At 37.6% G+C, this 12226-nt stretch overlaps 6 protein-coding genes across 6 annotated transcripts; 2 read left to right on the forward strand and 4 right to left on the reverse strand.

Annotated features, from left to right (window-relative positions):
* Positions 1-552: 552 nt before the first annotated feature.
* LOC116173467 (COP9 signalosome complex subunit 3-like) lies at positions 553-2377 on the reverse strand. The gene is made up of 5 exons (XM_031490960.1): positions 2201-2377; positions 1905-2150; positions 1430-1860; positions 1154-1294; positions 553-1104 (listed from the first exon to the last, which is right to left on the reverse strand). Exons 1-5 carry the CDS (start codon positions 2253-2255, stop codon positions 685-687), a joined length of 1293 nt encoding a protein of 430 aa, XP_031346820.1. The 5' UTR covers positions 2256-2377; the 3' UTR covers positions 553-684.
* Positions 2378-2953: 576 nt separating this feature from the next.
* Positions 2954-5219, forward strand: LOC116173466 (eukaryotic translation initiation factor 3 subunit E-like). Its single transcript, XM_031490959.1, has 5 exons — positions 2954-3495; positions 3540-3656; positions 3704-3865; positions 4170-5096; positions 5149-5219. The coding sequence occupies exons 1-5, from the start codon at positions 3406-3408 to the stop codon at positions 5173-5175; spliced, it is 1323 nt and encodes a 440-aa protein (XP_031346819.1). The 5' UTR covers positions 2954-3405; the 3' UTR covers positions 5176-5219.
* Positions 5220-6556: 1337 nt separating this feature from the next.
* Positions 6557-7275, reverse strand: LOC116173468 (mediator of RNA polymerase II transcription subunit 10-like). The gene is made up of 3 exons (XM_031490961.1): positions 7051-7275; positions 6919-7002; positions 6557-6869 (listed from the first exon to the last, which is right to left on the reverse strand). The coding sequence occupies exons 1-3, from the start codon at positions 7167-7169 to the stop codon at positions 6680-6682; spliced, it is 393 nt and encodes a 130-aa protein (XP_031346821.1). The 5' UTR covers positions 7170-7275; the 3' UTR covers positions 6557-6679.
* Positions 7276-8452: 1177 nt separating this feature from the next.
* LOC116173685 (nicotinamide riboside kinase 1-like) lies at positions 8453-9505 on the reverse strand. Its single transcript, XM_031491327.1, has one exon. It carries the CDS (start codon positions 9323-9325, stop codon positions 8684-8686), a length of 642 nt encoding a protein of 213 aa, XP_031347187.1. The 5' UTR covers positions 9326-9505; the 3' UTR covers positions 8453-8683.
* A 92-nt stretch (positions 9506-9597) lies between these two features.
* LOC116173684 (ankyrin repeat domain-containing protein 54-like) lies at positions 9598-10440 on the forward strand. The gene is made up of 2 exons (XM_031491326.1): positions 9598-10172; positions 10222-10440. Exons 1-2 carry the CDS (start codon positions 9624-9626, stop codon positions 10372-10374), a joined length of 702 nt encoding a protein of 233 aa, XP_031347186.1. The 5' UTR covers positions 9598-9623; the 3' UTR covers positions 10375-10440.
* Positions 10441-10568: 128 nt separating this feature from the next.
* On the reverse strand, positions 10569-11980 carry LOC116173683 (peptidyl-prolyl cis-trans isomerase E-like). Its single transcript, XM_031491325.1, has 4 exons — positions 11727-11980; positions 11516-11680; positions 11259-11471; positions 10569-10943 (listed from the first exon to the last, which is right to left on the reverse strand). The coding sequence occupies exons 1-4, from the start codon at positions 11928-11930 to the stop codon at positions 10626-10628; spliced, it is 900 nt and encodes a 299-aa protein (XP_031347185.1). The 5' UTR covers positions 11931-11980; the 3' UTR covers positions 10569-10625.
* Positions 11981-12226: the final 246 nt, after the last annotated feature.

The raw sequence follows: 12226 nt of genomic DNA on the forward strand, positions 1-12226 counted from the left end.
TTTAACTTGGCACCACTAAAGGCTTAGACTAAAGGCATTCGTATGCAAAATCTGAGACCAATTGGTTGTCGTATGTAAAAGTTATGCACGTTTTACTTTGAAAAACAGCATCCCAGAAAATAATTCGTGGAGGGGGGGCCCCCCTTTTAGACAGCGAACTTTGATGGCCATCTGGCACACCATCAAGGTATAGGCTACCTACTGCAAAAAATTCACAGGTAATCTTTCATCATCAGTCAGGGAAGTCCATGGGTTGCATCAGACCACAGTCCTCACATCAATAAATAAATAATATATTATTAGTAACGTATTTTGGGTCCTATAGGAAGAGGGCTTTTTGGTCAAGTTGTAAAATAGATACTGGATGCTCAGACAGAAATGTGCAAATAGAAGACATGGCCAAATACAAATGGATGTGCATTAGTCATTTAGTCTGAGAGCCAAATGGACAGTGTTAAGGTGGTCCACTCGCCATGTTAAAGAAAATCGTAGGTTTAGAAACTATTTTGTGGGTGTTTATGTGACCGAGAGAACTACAAAAAACACTGAAAGTGTAATTTCTGTGTGATTTTATTAGTACAAAGTTAAACTCTTTCACTCAAATTGGGCAATGCAGCTGTAATGGTTTCAAACTTAAACAGGTACAAAGATGAAGAAATAAAGCAAATAAACAACGGTACATTTTCATATGGCGTAAGCGCTTTTGCTAGGCTGCTCGTCCTCCTGTAAACCGGTCGCCTTTTTCACATACTGAGGGTTAACCTGAATCTCCTCATCCATCGCCAAAATTTGCTTGTCCAACTCCATGCACTGTTGCAATTGCGTTTCTAAACCCTTCAGCACCTCCGGCCCGCCGTATTTATCAGGCTCATCGCGAAATATAACCATACCGTCCTTTTGGTTGATCGTCGCGTAAATCTGCTTATCCTCGATCATGTGCAATATGTAGTTTTCAGCGTCGTTTGGACTGGCAAGCCCCACTCGACTGGCGACGTCCGACAAGCTGAGTGTTAAAAAAGTTTTCGTAAGGCGCTGAATATTTTTCTTATACAACACAGACACCACCTGCTTAACTAGTCCTAAATTGTGATCTCGAGCAAATACCTACAATGTTTACGTTTAATTACTGCTCCAAAACAAATATATAACGAACCTCATTGTGTTTATTAACAATCATATTTAATTCGGCCGAATTATTTGACGCAAATCCGTTTGTTAGTTCGTGGTAGGGCTGAGAGAGCGGTTTTATGAAACGATTAACTACCCTTGATGTGTACTTAGGTATAACTAAAATCTAAACGCTTCATTAAAATAAATGTTCCTTAAGTCGGCCATACAAGCAACAAAAATCCTACATATCAGCAAGAACAAATCAGTATTTTTTTTAATAGGTAGGATTTTTTTCGTGCAGGTGCGACAAGTGCCATACCTTTCCATGCAATAGCAGCGAGACAAGGATGTATTTCTTATACGATTCTAACATAATATGAGAAACTTCCTGTGCAGGAGTCGTAATGGCAACTTCCAAAAAATAAAGTGCACGGTCCAAATTACGCAGAGCTAAGTAAATCATACCCCCATAATAATAATACAAAAGAAAGTACTTGGCATCGAAATGCGACCCACTTTGACCTTGCACATTCTCTTGACATATTCCCGTAATATCGATATCTAATATTTCTAAAGCGGGCTTGAAGCATTTCGAGAGTAAGCATAATTGACATAAATCGGCATGTATGGATGTTAGCTGGGAGTCGTACAGTTGAAGTTTCGAAATCGCTTTCTGTAGCAGAGAAATGCCTTTAATCGGTTGCTTTTGTTCAGTTAAATTTGCCGTAACTAAATGACAGAGTTCTGCAACTAAATTCGATTTAAATTATGCAAGATCATGGTAATTTACATACACAGGTCTGGTGCTAATCTAATTTGTTCGCCGTTACAATTAAAAATGAAATCCTTCACTTGTTTAAATCTATTTTCGTTCGTCGCATTCACTAGAGGTGTATTGTATTTCGCATTTAGAACAGCAAGCACCCCCAAAGAGTGTTGCTGAATATCTAACGTTTCGAGCACATTGTCCAAGTGTTGGCCATTTTTTATTAAAATTTCATTGCTTTTACTTAGATAGTCACATAAGTCTCTGTAGTTGCCTGAAAATGTGAACTGTAGGTTACAATGTCTAAACAAGTCAGAATATCACCTTGAGACGATAGGGTCCTGACAGTATTTACAAACTGCTCCAAAGCGGAAGCCATTTGTACTTTGACCACAAAATTAGTAAACTACAAATAAAAATAATAAGGAAACCGGCATTTGGTTCTTTGTTGATTTTTTGACAAGTGCATTTGCTATTTGCTGTCAACTTCTTCGTAAAATATCTGCAGTACTGCCAATGGTTGTCAATCTATAGAGATATGGTCCCAGGATGTGGCAACAGCGTACGCCTCCAATAAAGGTAGAAACAGCTAAGCGAAATTACAGCTTTGGCTTTTCCAGCAAATAGCACTACCGAGTTAAATATGCTCGGGAAAATTTGAATGACTGACAAAGCAGACATTACAATGATTGGCAGTTTTTATCCAGAAACTAGATTGAAAACTTCTTCCGGGAGACAAAGTTCCTAACACATATACCACGTTTCCTGTTTGGACCACAACAGATCCTGTCATTCGAGTTCCTACAATAGTTTTCCACGGAAAAACAGATTCTGTTCCGAAAGCTCCACTACTGGTATAATATGCATAGGTAGGTGACAGGTGTTCTTCAGAACCTCGCTCCAGCTATTTTTGCGTGTTTACTAGCGATATGTAGGCTTTTCTCAACGCCATGTCAGAATCTTTCGAATATCTTTTAAAAGGATAAAAGCAGGTCAAATGTTTTGCGTGGAACGAAAGAGACAAATTAAGTCATTTTGCGGGATCTCCGGTATGTTTGACAGTGTGGCAACGTGGTTTGTATTGTGCGAAGTTTGCCGGAAAACAGACGTTCATTTCACACTTTTTCCCCGAAAACTTTTTCCATCTAATTTTTGAATATTCCTCAATGGCAACAACAAATTTATCAAAATCTGTGTTAAATTCGCCAGGTCAAAATAAAAATAACGAAGATAATACCTTGTCATCGGTGAAATCGTGCGCTAAATTTGGTGAAACGGTTCAAGTGCATTCCTCTCAAAGTTTACAAGAGTTACATCAAAATAGATTAAAATCACTACGCAAAGAACTTGAATTTGTTAAAGAGAGCGATTGGAAATATGAAAATATTGATAAATACATCGGCCAAGTAAATAATTAATGTTGCCACCCTTGTTCTCTGAGTGGGTGTGCGGCCAACTTCATATCATTCAGTGATTAACACGTTAAAGTTACGAATTTTTATTTAAACAATTTTAAACGTATAACAAAAATGGCGAAATTTGATTTAACATCACGTATGGGACAGTATTTGGATAGGCATTTAGTATTCCCGCTGTTGGAGTTTCTATCGGCGAAAGAAGTACGTATAGGTTATGTTAACAGCTTTCATAATGTTTGTACCAGATTTATGATGAAACCGAACTACTGAAAGCCAAGCTCGACATTCTCAGCAAAACTAACATGGTAGACTACGCTATAGACATCAGGCGGCAGTTGTATCCCAATGAGGAAGTACCAGAGGTATGTGCTGGGTGGTTTTTTTTACAAATCTGTAACAATTTTTGCAGGAATTAAAGCAAAGGCGTGTGCATGTCGTGGCCCAACTACAAGAACTGCAGCAGGAAGTTGAACCGATTACAAAAGTGATGGGCAACGATGAAGTTATGAAAACGATGGAGAATATGAGGGATTCAAAAACGCTCATAAACTTCCTGTCGAAAGATTATAACGTAAGAAACCAATCTGACTCCTAAGATACTTAAGTTTGGCATTTTGGGTTTATACAATTATTGCAGAGTTTGGTGGGGGGTTAAATTTTTTCATTCTCTGCTGTCTTAATTCTCTTGTCCAGGTTGACCCTTCAAATTAGTACCCCAATTAATTTTTTGAAAAATCATACAAGCCATAAGTGTAGAACCGATAGGTAGGTACATTACGGATTCCTTTCCTAATTGTCAAACCTTTTAATATTGTAGTTAATGAGAGACTTAAATCTCTTCGGCAAAAAATAAAACGTTGCAATTTCTGTTACAGTTCGAAATTGATATGATCGAAAGTCTACACAAACTAGCCAAGTATCGTTATGAGTGTGGAAATTATTCAGTGTCCACCTCCTACTTGTACTTCTGCATGCTGGTACTTCCACCGAGCGACAAAAGCTACCTCAGTGTTCTCTGGGGCAAGTTGGCTTCTGAAATTTTAGTACAAAATTGGGAGTCAGCCCTGGAGGATCTAAATAAGTTACGCGAGTACATTGATTCGAGTCCGAATCATTTCGGCGGGAATAGCTTGCAATTGCTGCAGCAGAGAACATGGCTGATACATTGGTCACTGTTCGTCTTCTTTAATCACGCAATGGGACGCGAGTTAATCATCGAGATGTTCTTGTATCGTCCTCACTATTTGAACGCGATACAAACGATGTGCCCACATATTTTAAGGTATCTCGCGACAGCTGTTATCATAAATCGCGGACGCAGATCTGCACTGAAAGACTTGGTGAAGGTTATACAGCAGGAAAGTTATACGTATCGTGATCCGATCACTGAGTTCTTAGAGCACTTGTACGTCAACTTCGATTTTGACGGCGCTCGACAAAAGCTGCACGAGTGCCACACAGTTCTATTTAACGATTTCTTTTTAATATCCTGCCTGGAGGAGTTTGTGGAGAACGCCCGTCTTATGATTTTCGAAACTTTCTGTCGCATTCACCAATGCATTAGTATCGGAATGCTGGCGGAGAAGTTAAATATGAATCCCGACGAGGCCGAGTGCTGGATTGTCAATTTGATCAGAAATGCGCGTTTGGATGCCAAAATCGATTCCAAACTTGGTCACGTGGTGATGGGGGCGCAACCTCTTTCACCCTATCAACAACTAATCGAGAAAATCGATTCGTTAGCCGTAAGGTCGGAGACGCTTGTGGGATTAATAGACAGGAAACTTAAGGCTCGTAATGATGTAAGTGTAATTTAGTGTTGCTGCACCTTTTTATTGTGATCATACTTTACAGATTCGTTGGGGAACTCAAGAGTTTTAGTATAACAATCTTTAATTGTATTAAAAATATAATTTGTAAAACAATTTGATTTATTTTATTTATATGTTAATAGTGAATAACCTTCTGTCTTCTACTACTAATTCTTCCATTACCAGTTTCGTAAAATGTAGAATTTAATGGTATTTAGTTTAGGGTTCCATATGTTAGTATTGATTAACAAATGGACTATGTATGCTCATTTTGGTTTGGTTACCTTCTGTGTGCGCTGATTTCTCCGTTTTGTATTGTTTATCGAATTGTATTGTGTTGCCTATTGGCCAGTTTGGCTATAGTGCTTACATTGTTAATTGTTTGAGGAGCACCACAGCATACTATTTGTTAATAAACCCAGTAATCTGATTAAACAACTGGTCCTTCGAGCCGGGGTAATTTACAGAAGACTATATGGTTGCTTACCCAAGACGTGGATGGTGGATATAACATATTTTTGATAATTGGCGTTTTTCTTCATGGCGATGGCGTTTGCTACATTCAGATAACTGAAGAGGGGTAAGTGCGCCTGGTATCGTTTTTCTTTTCTGTTTGCATTCACCATTGTGTGCATTGGTTTGCATTTTTTTAAATTTTAATCAGATTCCTTGCATACCTTAATGATTTTGATAATCACCGCCGCGATCTCTTATAGAAAAAATATAAACTAAAAATTCGTATAACAGAAGTTGATCAATATTTCGTAAATTTTGGGGCGATTCAGTCCACGATCAAAATGTAGTTAAAGGATGAAGGTGAGGCAACGAATGAAGGAGGGAGGAATACGAAAATAATTATTTCAAAAGTGTAGGTCGCGCGCGAGCGAAAATTATTGCTTTTGAACGAGTAGGTGGCGGCGGTGGAGTAGCCCAGCGGTGGCTATTGATAATTTTCATAGAAATCCATGCTATATGCGTCTTGAAAAATACGAGTATGTATATAAAAACTGGAGACGGAAAATTTAAAACAAAGCAAATTGCGTGAAATGTCCAAACAGTATAAATTATAGTACGGTGTGTATCGCGTCGTTTTGGGTGCTTTCTATTGGCCAGTTTGAAATTTAGCCCCAATATGGCGACCGGAACCAACGACCAATCAAAAACGAGATACCCTGTTATCTCCACTACACTAAATTGAGTCACTGTAATCTACGATGATACACCACAGATACGTATATCTGTGTCTACACTAATAGAGTGTAGTGTTCGTTCTTATACGTTATACATTGTTTATAAATGAATAAACAAAGGTTACAGTTATTTAAATGAGAAGCGTACCTAACCCATCACGGCCATAGAAATTCTCCTGGGACCTGGGTCTGCTTCCACTATAATCTCCAGGTGCAGGATCAAACCCTGGGGATGTCTTAAGGCTGCGGACAAAGGGATGATTGAACAACAGAGGACACATCGACTTTATTAATACTTTTACAGATTCGTTGGCAACTTAAGCCGTTTAAAATAACAATTATTTTTACTGTATTGAAAATACAATTGATTTATTTATACAATTGTCATTCCTCACCCCGTAACGCACGATATTTACTAAGTTCAGTCGGAAATATACGGCTAAGCTCAACTAAGATGTTTGTTTTGAATTTACGATACGCATCAATTTTTCCTTTCACCTGTTCATTCTTGGCCAGTGCCTTTTCGATGCAGTCTTTAGTGTACAGTTGTGGATTACGGCCTTGGTCGATGTAACTGGAAAAATAATCTATTAATGTTGACCCTCTCCCTAACAGTGACTTACTCAAATACTTCTAGGGGAACGTGAACATCTTGCACTTGCGATTTCAGTTTATCTACCTCCTGTAGACCGTGCACGAGCGATTGCCTGAGGACAATTACAAATTATAAAAGAAAATTGATTTCTTTTACTTACAGTTTTTGATTTAGTACAGTTTGACTTTGTGGTTGAAAGTCGCTAACAATAATGTGTATTTGGCGAACGTTTTCTATAAACAATTCTAATTGAGTTTCCAAATTTTCTAAAGACGTCATTATTAATTATTTATAAATGTCTTCCCTAGAAAATACCATATATATGGAAAATACTCAATTTTTCGCCATGTAAACCATCGAATAGGTACTGCTGTACATCAGATAAACAAAGCAGATACACGTGCGACGTTGCCAATATTGATTTGTGTTCCTTAACTTTAGAATTGAGATACATTTCCTATAGGGACAAAAAATGATTAACCCCTTTGGCGTACGTAAAACTTAAGAGTATATTTCTTACTCTGAGGTAGAAAATAAACAAATTGAATATTGAATCAGTTGTAGGGACAAAGTGACAGAGCAGAGATGTGGATGGTAACCTGAAATAAACGCCCTGTATAGCATGGGTGATCCGAACTTGAAAGCAGTGTTCATACATTCTAACCAAAAATTGCATAGTATATTTTTCTATTTTATCAACAATAAAATGTAAAGGCCTGCAATGAGTAAAGTGAATTATTACTCAATTTTGTCTGGGACGTCGGCTGCTGGTGCCAGTTTCTTTGGCAAGTTGTGTGGGTTGCCTATCTTTCAGGTTAGCTCGGAGTATTTTCAATTTGAGCATTAAAAAATTTTTTTAGGGTTTCTTTATTGTAAGGGTCGTGTTTTTTGGTTTAATGTTGTTGTGCAACGGATCTGTCTGGACACTATACGTAAAAGCATTACAGTCGACAAATTCCACACTAACTGCGACCGTTTTAAGTTCAGCAGTAAACTATCTTTTATCGGTAGACTTATTATTTTGTGTATTTGTTATTATAAATCACTTTCAGGCTATTTTGGGCTATATTGTATTTGGGGAGATAACATCTTTACTTTGGTGGACTGGATTAAGTTCGGTATTGGTTGGTGTAGTCCTTATTACACAGGATCAAGAAGTTGCATCTATGAAGCTCAACGCTAAATGCAACTAACCTAACGTTTAGGAAAGGTATTAAACAATTATAAAAATCTTGCGTCATTCTTACATTGTTGCAAAGTTTGGTGATATTAACATACCTCCTGAAGTGGCTGAAGTACAATCTATTTTGAAGGTCTCTAAATTTTTTTTCTGAAAGGCTACTAAAACTTACCTACACCTATCTTCAAAGCACTTCAGCATCGTATCAACCATAAGGTATTAGATCTGAATTTCTTGTTTATTATGAAGAAATACAAGTGTCTCCTGTTTTCAGTTCAACTTTGCACACACAAATAAGTACAATAGTATTTTAAATTTATATAACGAGTGTATCAACTCACCCAGTATTACCAATATCTCAAGTAGAGTGTACATAATAAGCAACAATTAACAACTTTATTAAGACAAAATTGATGTGAACAATTTCAATTTTTATAAGCTCTAGATGTAAGTTCTTAAGTACTATAATAAAAGGAACTAAAGTGCATACATAGTTGGTAAAATACTGATTGTCTATCCCCTATTTGATACACCAAACACAACAGCAAAATCCACAAAAATCTAACAATAAATTAAAGCTGAAGCTTGTTTTAAAAATTCCAGTTACATTGTACTAATTAACATTACATAAAACATTATGTATGTCTGCCAAAATTTTCCGAAATGGGTTTTGATCTGCGGTAAAGTAATTTACATCCGCAACATTTTCTTCTACATAGCTTCTCAGATTTAAATATTCCGGCCAGGCGCATTTCTCAAAGTATCCTGGACAATCGGGTGGATCATAAATTCTAAGTTTTCGTCGCTCAAAGCACTCCTCCCTGTCCAACGTCAGATAATACTTCAACAAACATAAATTGGAAACAGGTTTATAATTAAATATACAAAATCCTTCTAAGATGAGTACTTTCGTCTGAGTATCTTTCAGTTTTGTGTTGATGTATTGTAATAATTCGGAATCGCCCAGCGAACTCGATTTCGTCATTTGCGTGTTACGTAAATTGGTGTTGTAGTGATCCGTAACTTTAATTGTGTCTCGATACATTTGCTCCATATCTAAACTCGAAAGTATGTCATAATTAATGTGATTTAACTCCGGAATCCATGTGTGCTTTGGATCATCCTCTGCAAGAAAGTAGGTGTCTTGCGATATTAGCAAAGTGGAAGGAATGGATTTTTTAAGCTTAGTGGCCAGAGTTGTCTTGCCACCGCAAGTTACGCCGCTAATGCCAATAATTAACATATTTTTAGACATTTTAAAGAAAGTTAAAGCAAGAATTTCGTAATCAAAAAGCAAACAAGTGAGGTTATGTTTAACGTCAAACCCACGTGTTCAAAGTTGACAGGTTCATACAAGGTGCTTGGAAGTTCGGTCGTTACGTAACTCCCTCTGCAAAAAAAAGACACCTTCGATGATTACAAAATGGACTTTGTTCACCGTGGAGGGGAGTGGTATACTGACATGAAGTTAGGCATAAATAAACCGGTTTATGAAGTTAGGTGTCAATTATTTGTTTATTTTTACAGAAACACCTGTTTTGTTTTGGAAAAAAATGTCTTCTTATAGTGACAGCGAGCTGAAGAAAATGGAATTAAAAAATAAAATAAAAAAGGCTGTATCTCTCCATGTTACACTGAAAGCGAAAGAACGCCAGGAAAAAAGAGTTGCGCAAAAATTACACCTGCATATGCCCGATATAAACGAACGGAAATTGATCACTGCTGTTAGTACAAATAATACTGAAAGATTGCAGGAAATGCTGTCAGGAAATCACAATCCGAATAGCAAAGACAATCATAACCGAAGTGCCTTACACATAGCAGTTAGTCGTGGTTATACGGAGTGCGTTTGTTTACTTTTACAAAATGGGGCCGATGTAAATAGTCAGGATATTCTGGGAAACACACCTTTACACTTAGCGGCCTGCACGAGTAATTTACAAATTATTACTCATTTACTAAATGCAGGCGCCGATATAAACTCGTTGGACATGCACGGTCGAAATCCACGCCAGCTTGCCGAGAGCAAATTGCATATATTGAGACACAGTTGGAAATCCCGCACCATCGAGATGACAAATCTCAGAGAGCAACTACAACAAGTATATAGGGGGTAATTTAATTTGTAAACGGTGCTTGTTTTTCTTGTAGGTTGTCAATATGATGATTTCGTTGTGGAGACGTAATGCAAGTGACAAAGTAAACGATTTACAAATGATGAAATTATCGATAGATTCTGTCGACAATGTGGATGATCAAATGGCTAGACTGCTGGACGAATTGCGGGACTTCTCTTTGAAGTAGATTCATTTTTATATATTTGTAGTTACTATATACTCTTACTAAACAATACATATATCTAAATATGTGTTTGTATGTATCACTTGAGCCCACCTTCCCCCTCCAGTATTTATTTAATAATAAAAATAATGTTTATAATATCCACATTGAACATCCACATAAATGGTAGAACTGCATTGGTAATTGAAACAAAAGAATAAAAAAAATGATTATATTCCACATATCGCAATAAATTTGCTCTACACAATTAAAGTTTATTGAATCTCCCCACACGCTGCTATCGTAATCTTCTCAGTGGGAGTTCCAGATTTTGTACCACAACGTTCAATCCGTCTCACAACATCCATTCCGCTAATTACGTGCCCGAAGACCACATGCTTTCCATCTAACCAGTCTGTCTTCGCTGTACAAATAAAAAACTGGGAACCGTTAGTGTTTGCTCCGGAATTGGCCATCGACAATGTCCCGGCGCTTGTGTGCTTCAAAATGAAATTTTCATCAGAAAACTTCCGACCGTAAATCGATTTTCCGCCAGTCCCATTGTGGTGTGTGAAATCACCTCCCTGGCACATCTAAAAATTGACTATAGTAATGTTTATATACCTAAATAGGCGGGATTTTTACGTACAACAAAATGACAACATTGTCTTAAATTGCAGTGCAATAAAATAATTATTTTAGGTACTAAAAGTATAATTAGGGGCAATTCCCATAAGAAAAATTTATCTTTTTAATTATTCACACTGCAATTACCCATAGGTGATTACTAATTAATACCTTGATGACCCAATGAGATTAATATGACGCATTCATGTGTAGATATAGGATCAACTAATTAAGTAATTTTAACAACAGCAAATTTAGTTATAAATCAAGGAAAAACGTACAAAGTCTGGAATAACGCGGTGAAATGTACTGCCTTGAAACCCGTAGCCCTTCTCGTGTGTGCAAAGGCACCGAAAATTTTCTGCAGTACGTGGCACAACATCCACCCGTAGCATCATCGTTATACGGCCCACCTCAGTTTTGCCAATATTAATATCAAAGTAAACCTGAGGATTTTTAAGCTTCTTCTGCTCCCTGGTTTTCTCGATGGAATTCTACAAGAACATTAAGAGAGGCAAGGACCAGAGAACAGACCTACCGTTTCGGTTGTCCCTCCTTCTGTCTCCGAACCCTTCAGAGTCTCACCGGCGTGCTGCTGTAACCAAGTGTCTTCGGCCCAAACTGGTCGAGTCGATCCCTCCTTAATGCGTTGTGGTTTCGCCAAGTTAACACGTATGGTACGCCCGAACAATTCGGAATCGTTCTGGACACAATTAATTAAAATCGAAACTGAGTACGGGAGCCCTTACCATATTGTCGATTGCGGCGGCGGCGTCCTCTGCGCATTCGAATTCGATGAACGCGAAGCCACGATGCTTTTCGGTTTCGTAGTCCAAGGGAATTTGAATGTCGACCACATCGCCGAACGGTATAAAGGCGGCGTTTAAAATTTTTTCATCGACTTCTTCGGCTAAACCACCAACGTATATTGTTCTTTTATTGTTTGTTCCCATTTTTTAATTTTAAAAAATGTGAGGTTAGAGTGAAATTTCGATCTGCGTCGGTCATATATACAGGAAGAGTCTGTCCTTATGAGATTTTTGGTATAACACTCCAAAAGCTGGCACTATCTTTTTTAAAGATTTTTATCTTACTTCAGGAGGTTTGTAAAGCCTTTCAGAGCTTAGTAGTTCATACTTAAATCTTTTCTAGAGTTTCTTATCACCTATTTTGTTGAGAGTTGGAGCGTATCTATACAAACAGTTTGGCTCCACACACCTCATAAACATCTTATCTTCTCTAGGTTTTG

Source organism: Photinus pyralis, unplaced genomic scaffold (genome assembly GCF_008802855.1).
Source record: "Photinus pyralis isolate 1611_PpyrPB1 unplaced genomic scaffold, Ppyr1.3 Ppyr1.4_LG6, whole genome shotgun sequence".
Lineage (NCBI taxonomy): Eukaryota > Metazoa > Arthropoda > Insecta > Coleoptera > Lampyridae > Photinus > Photinus pyralis.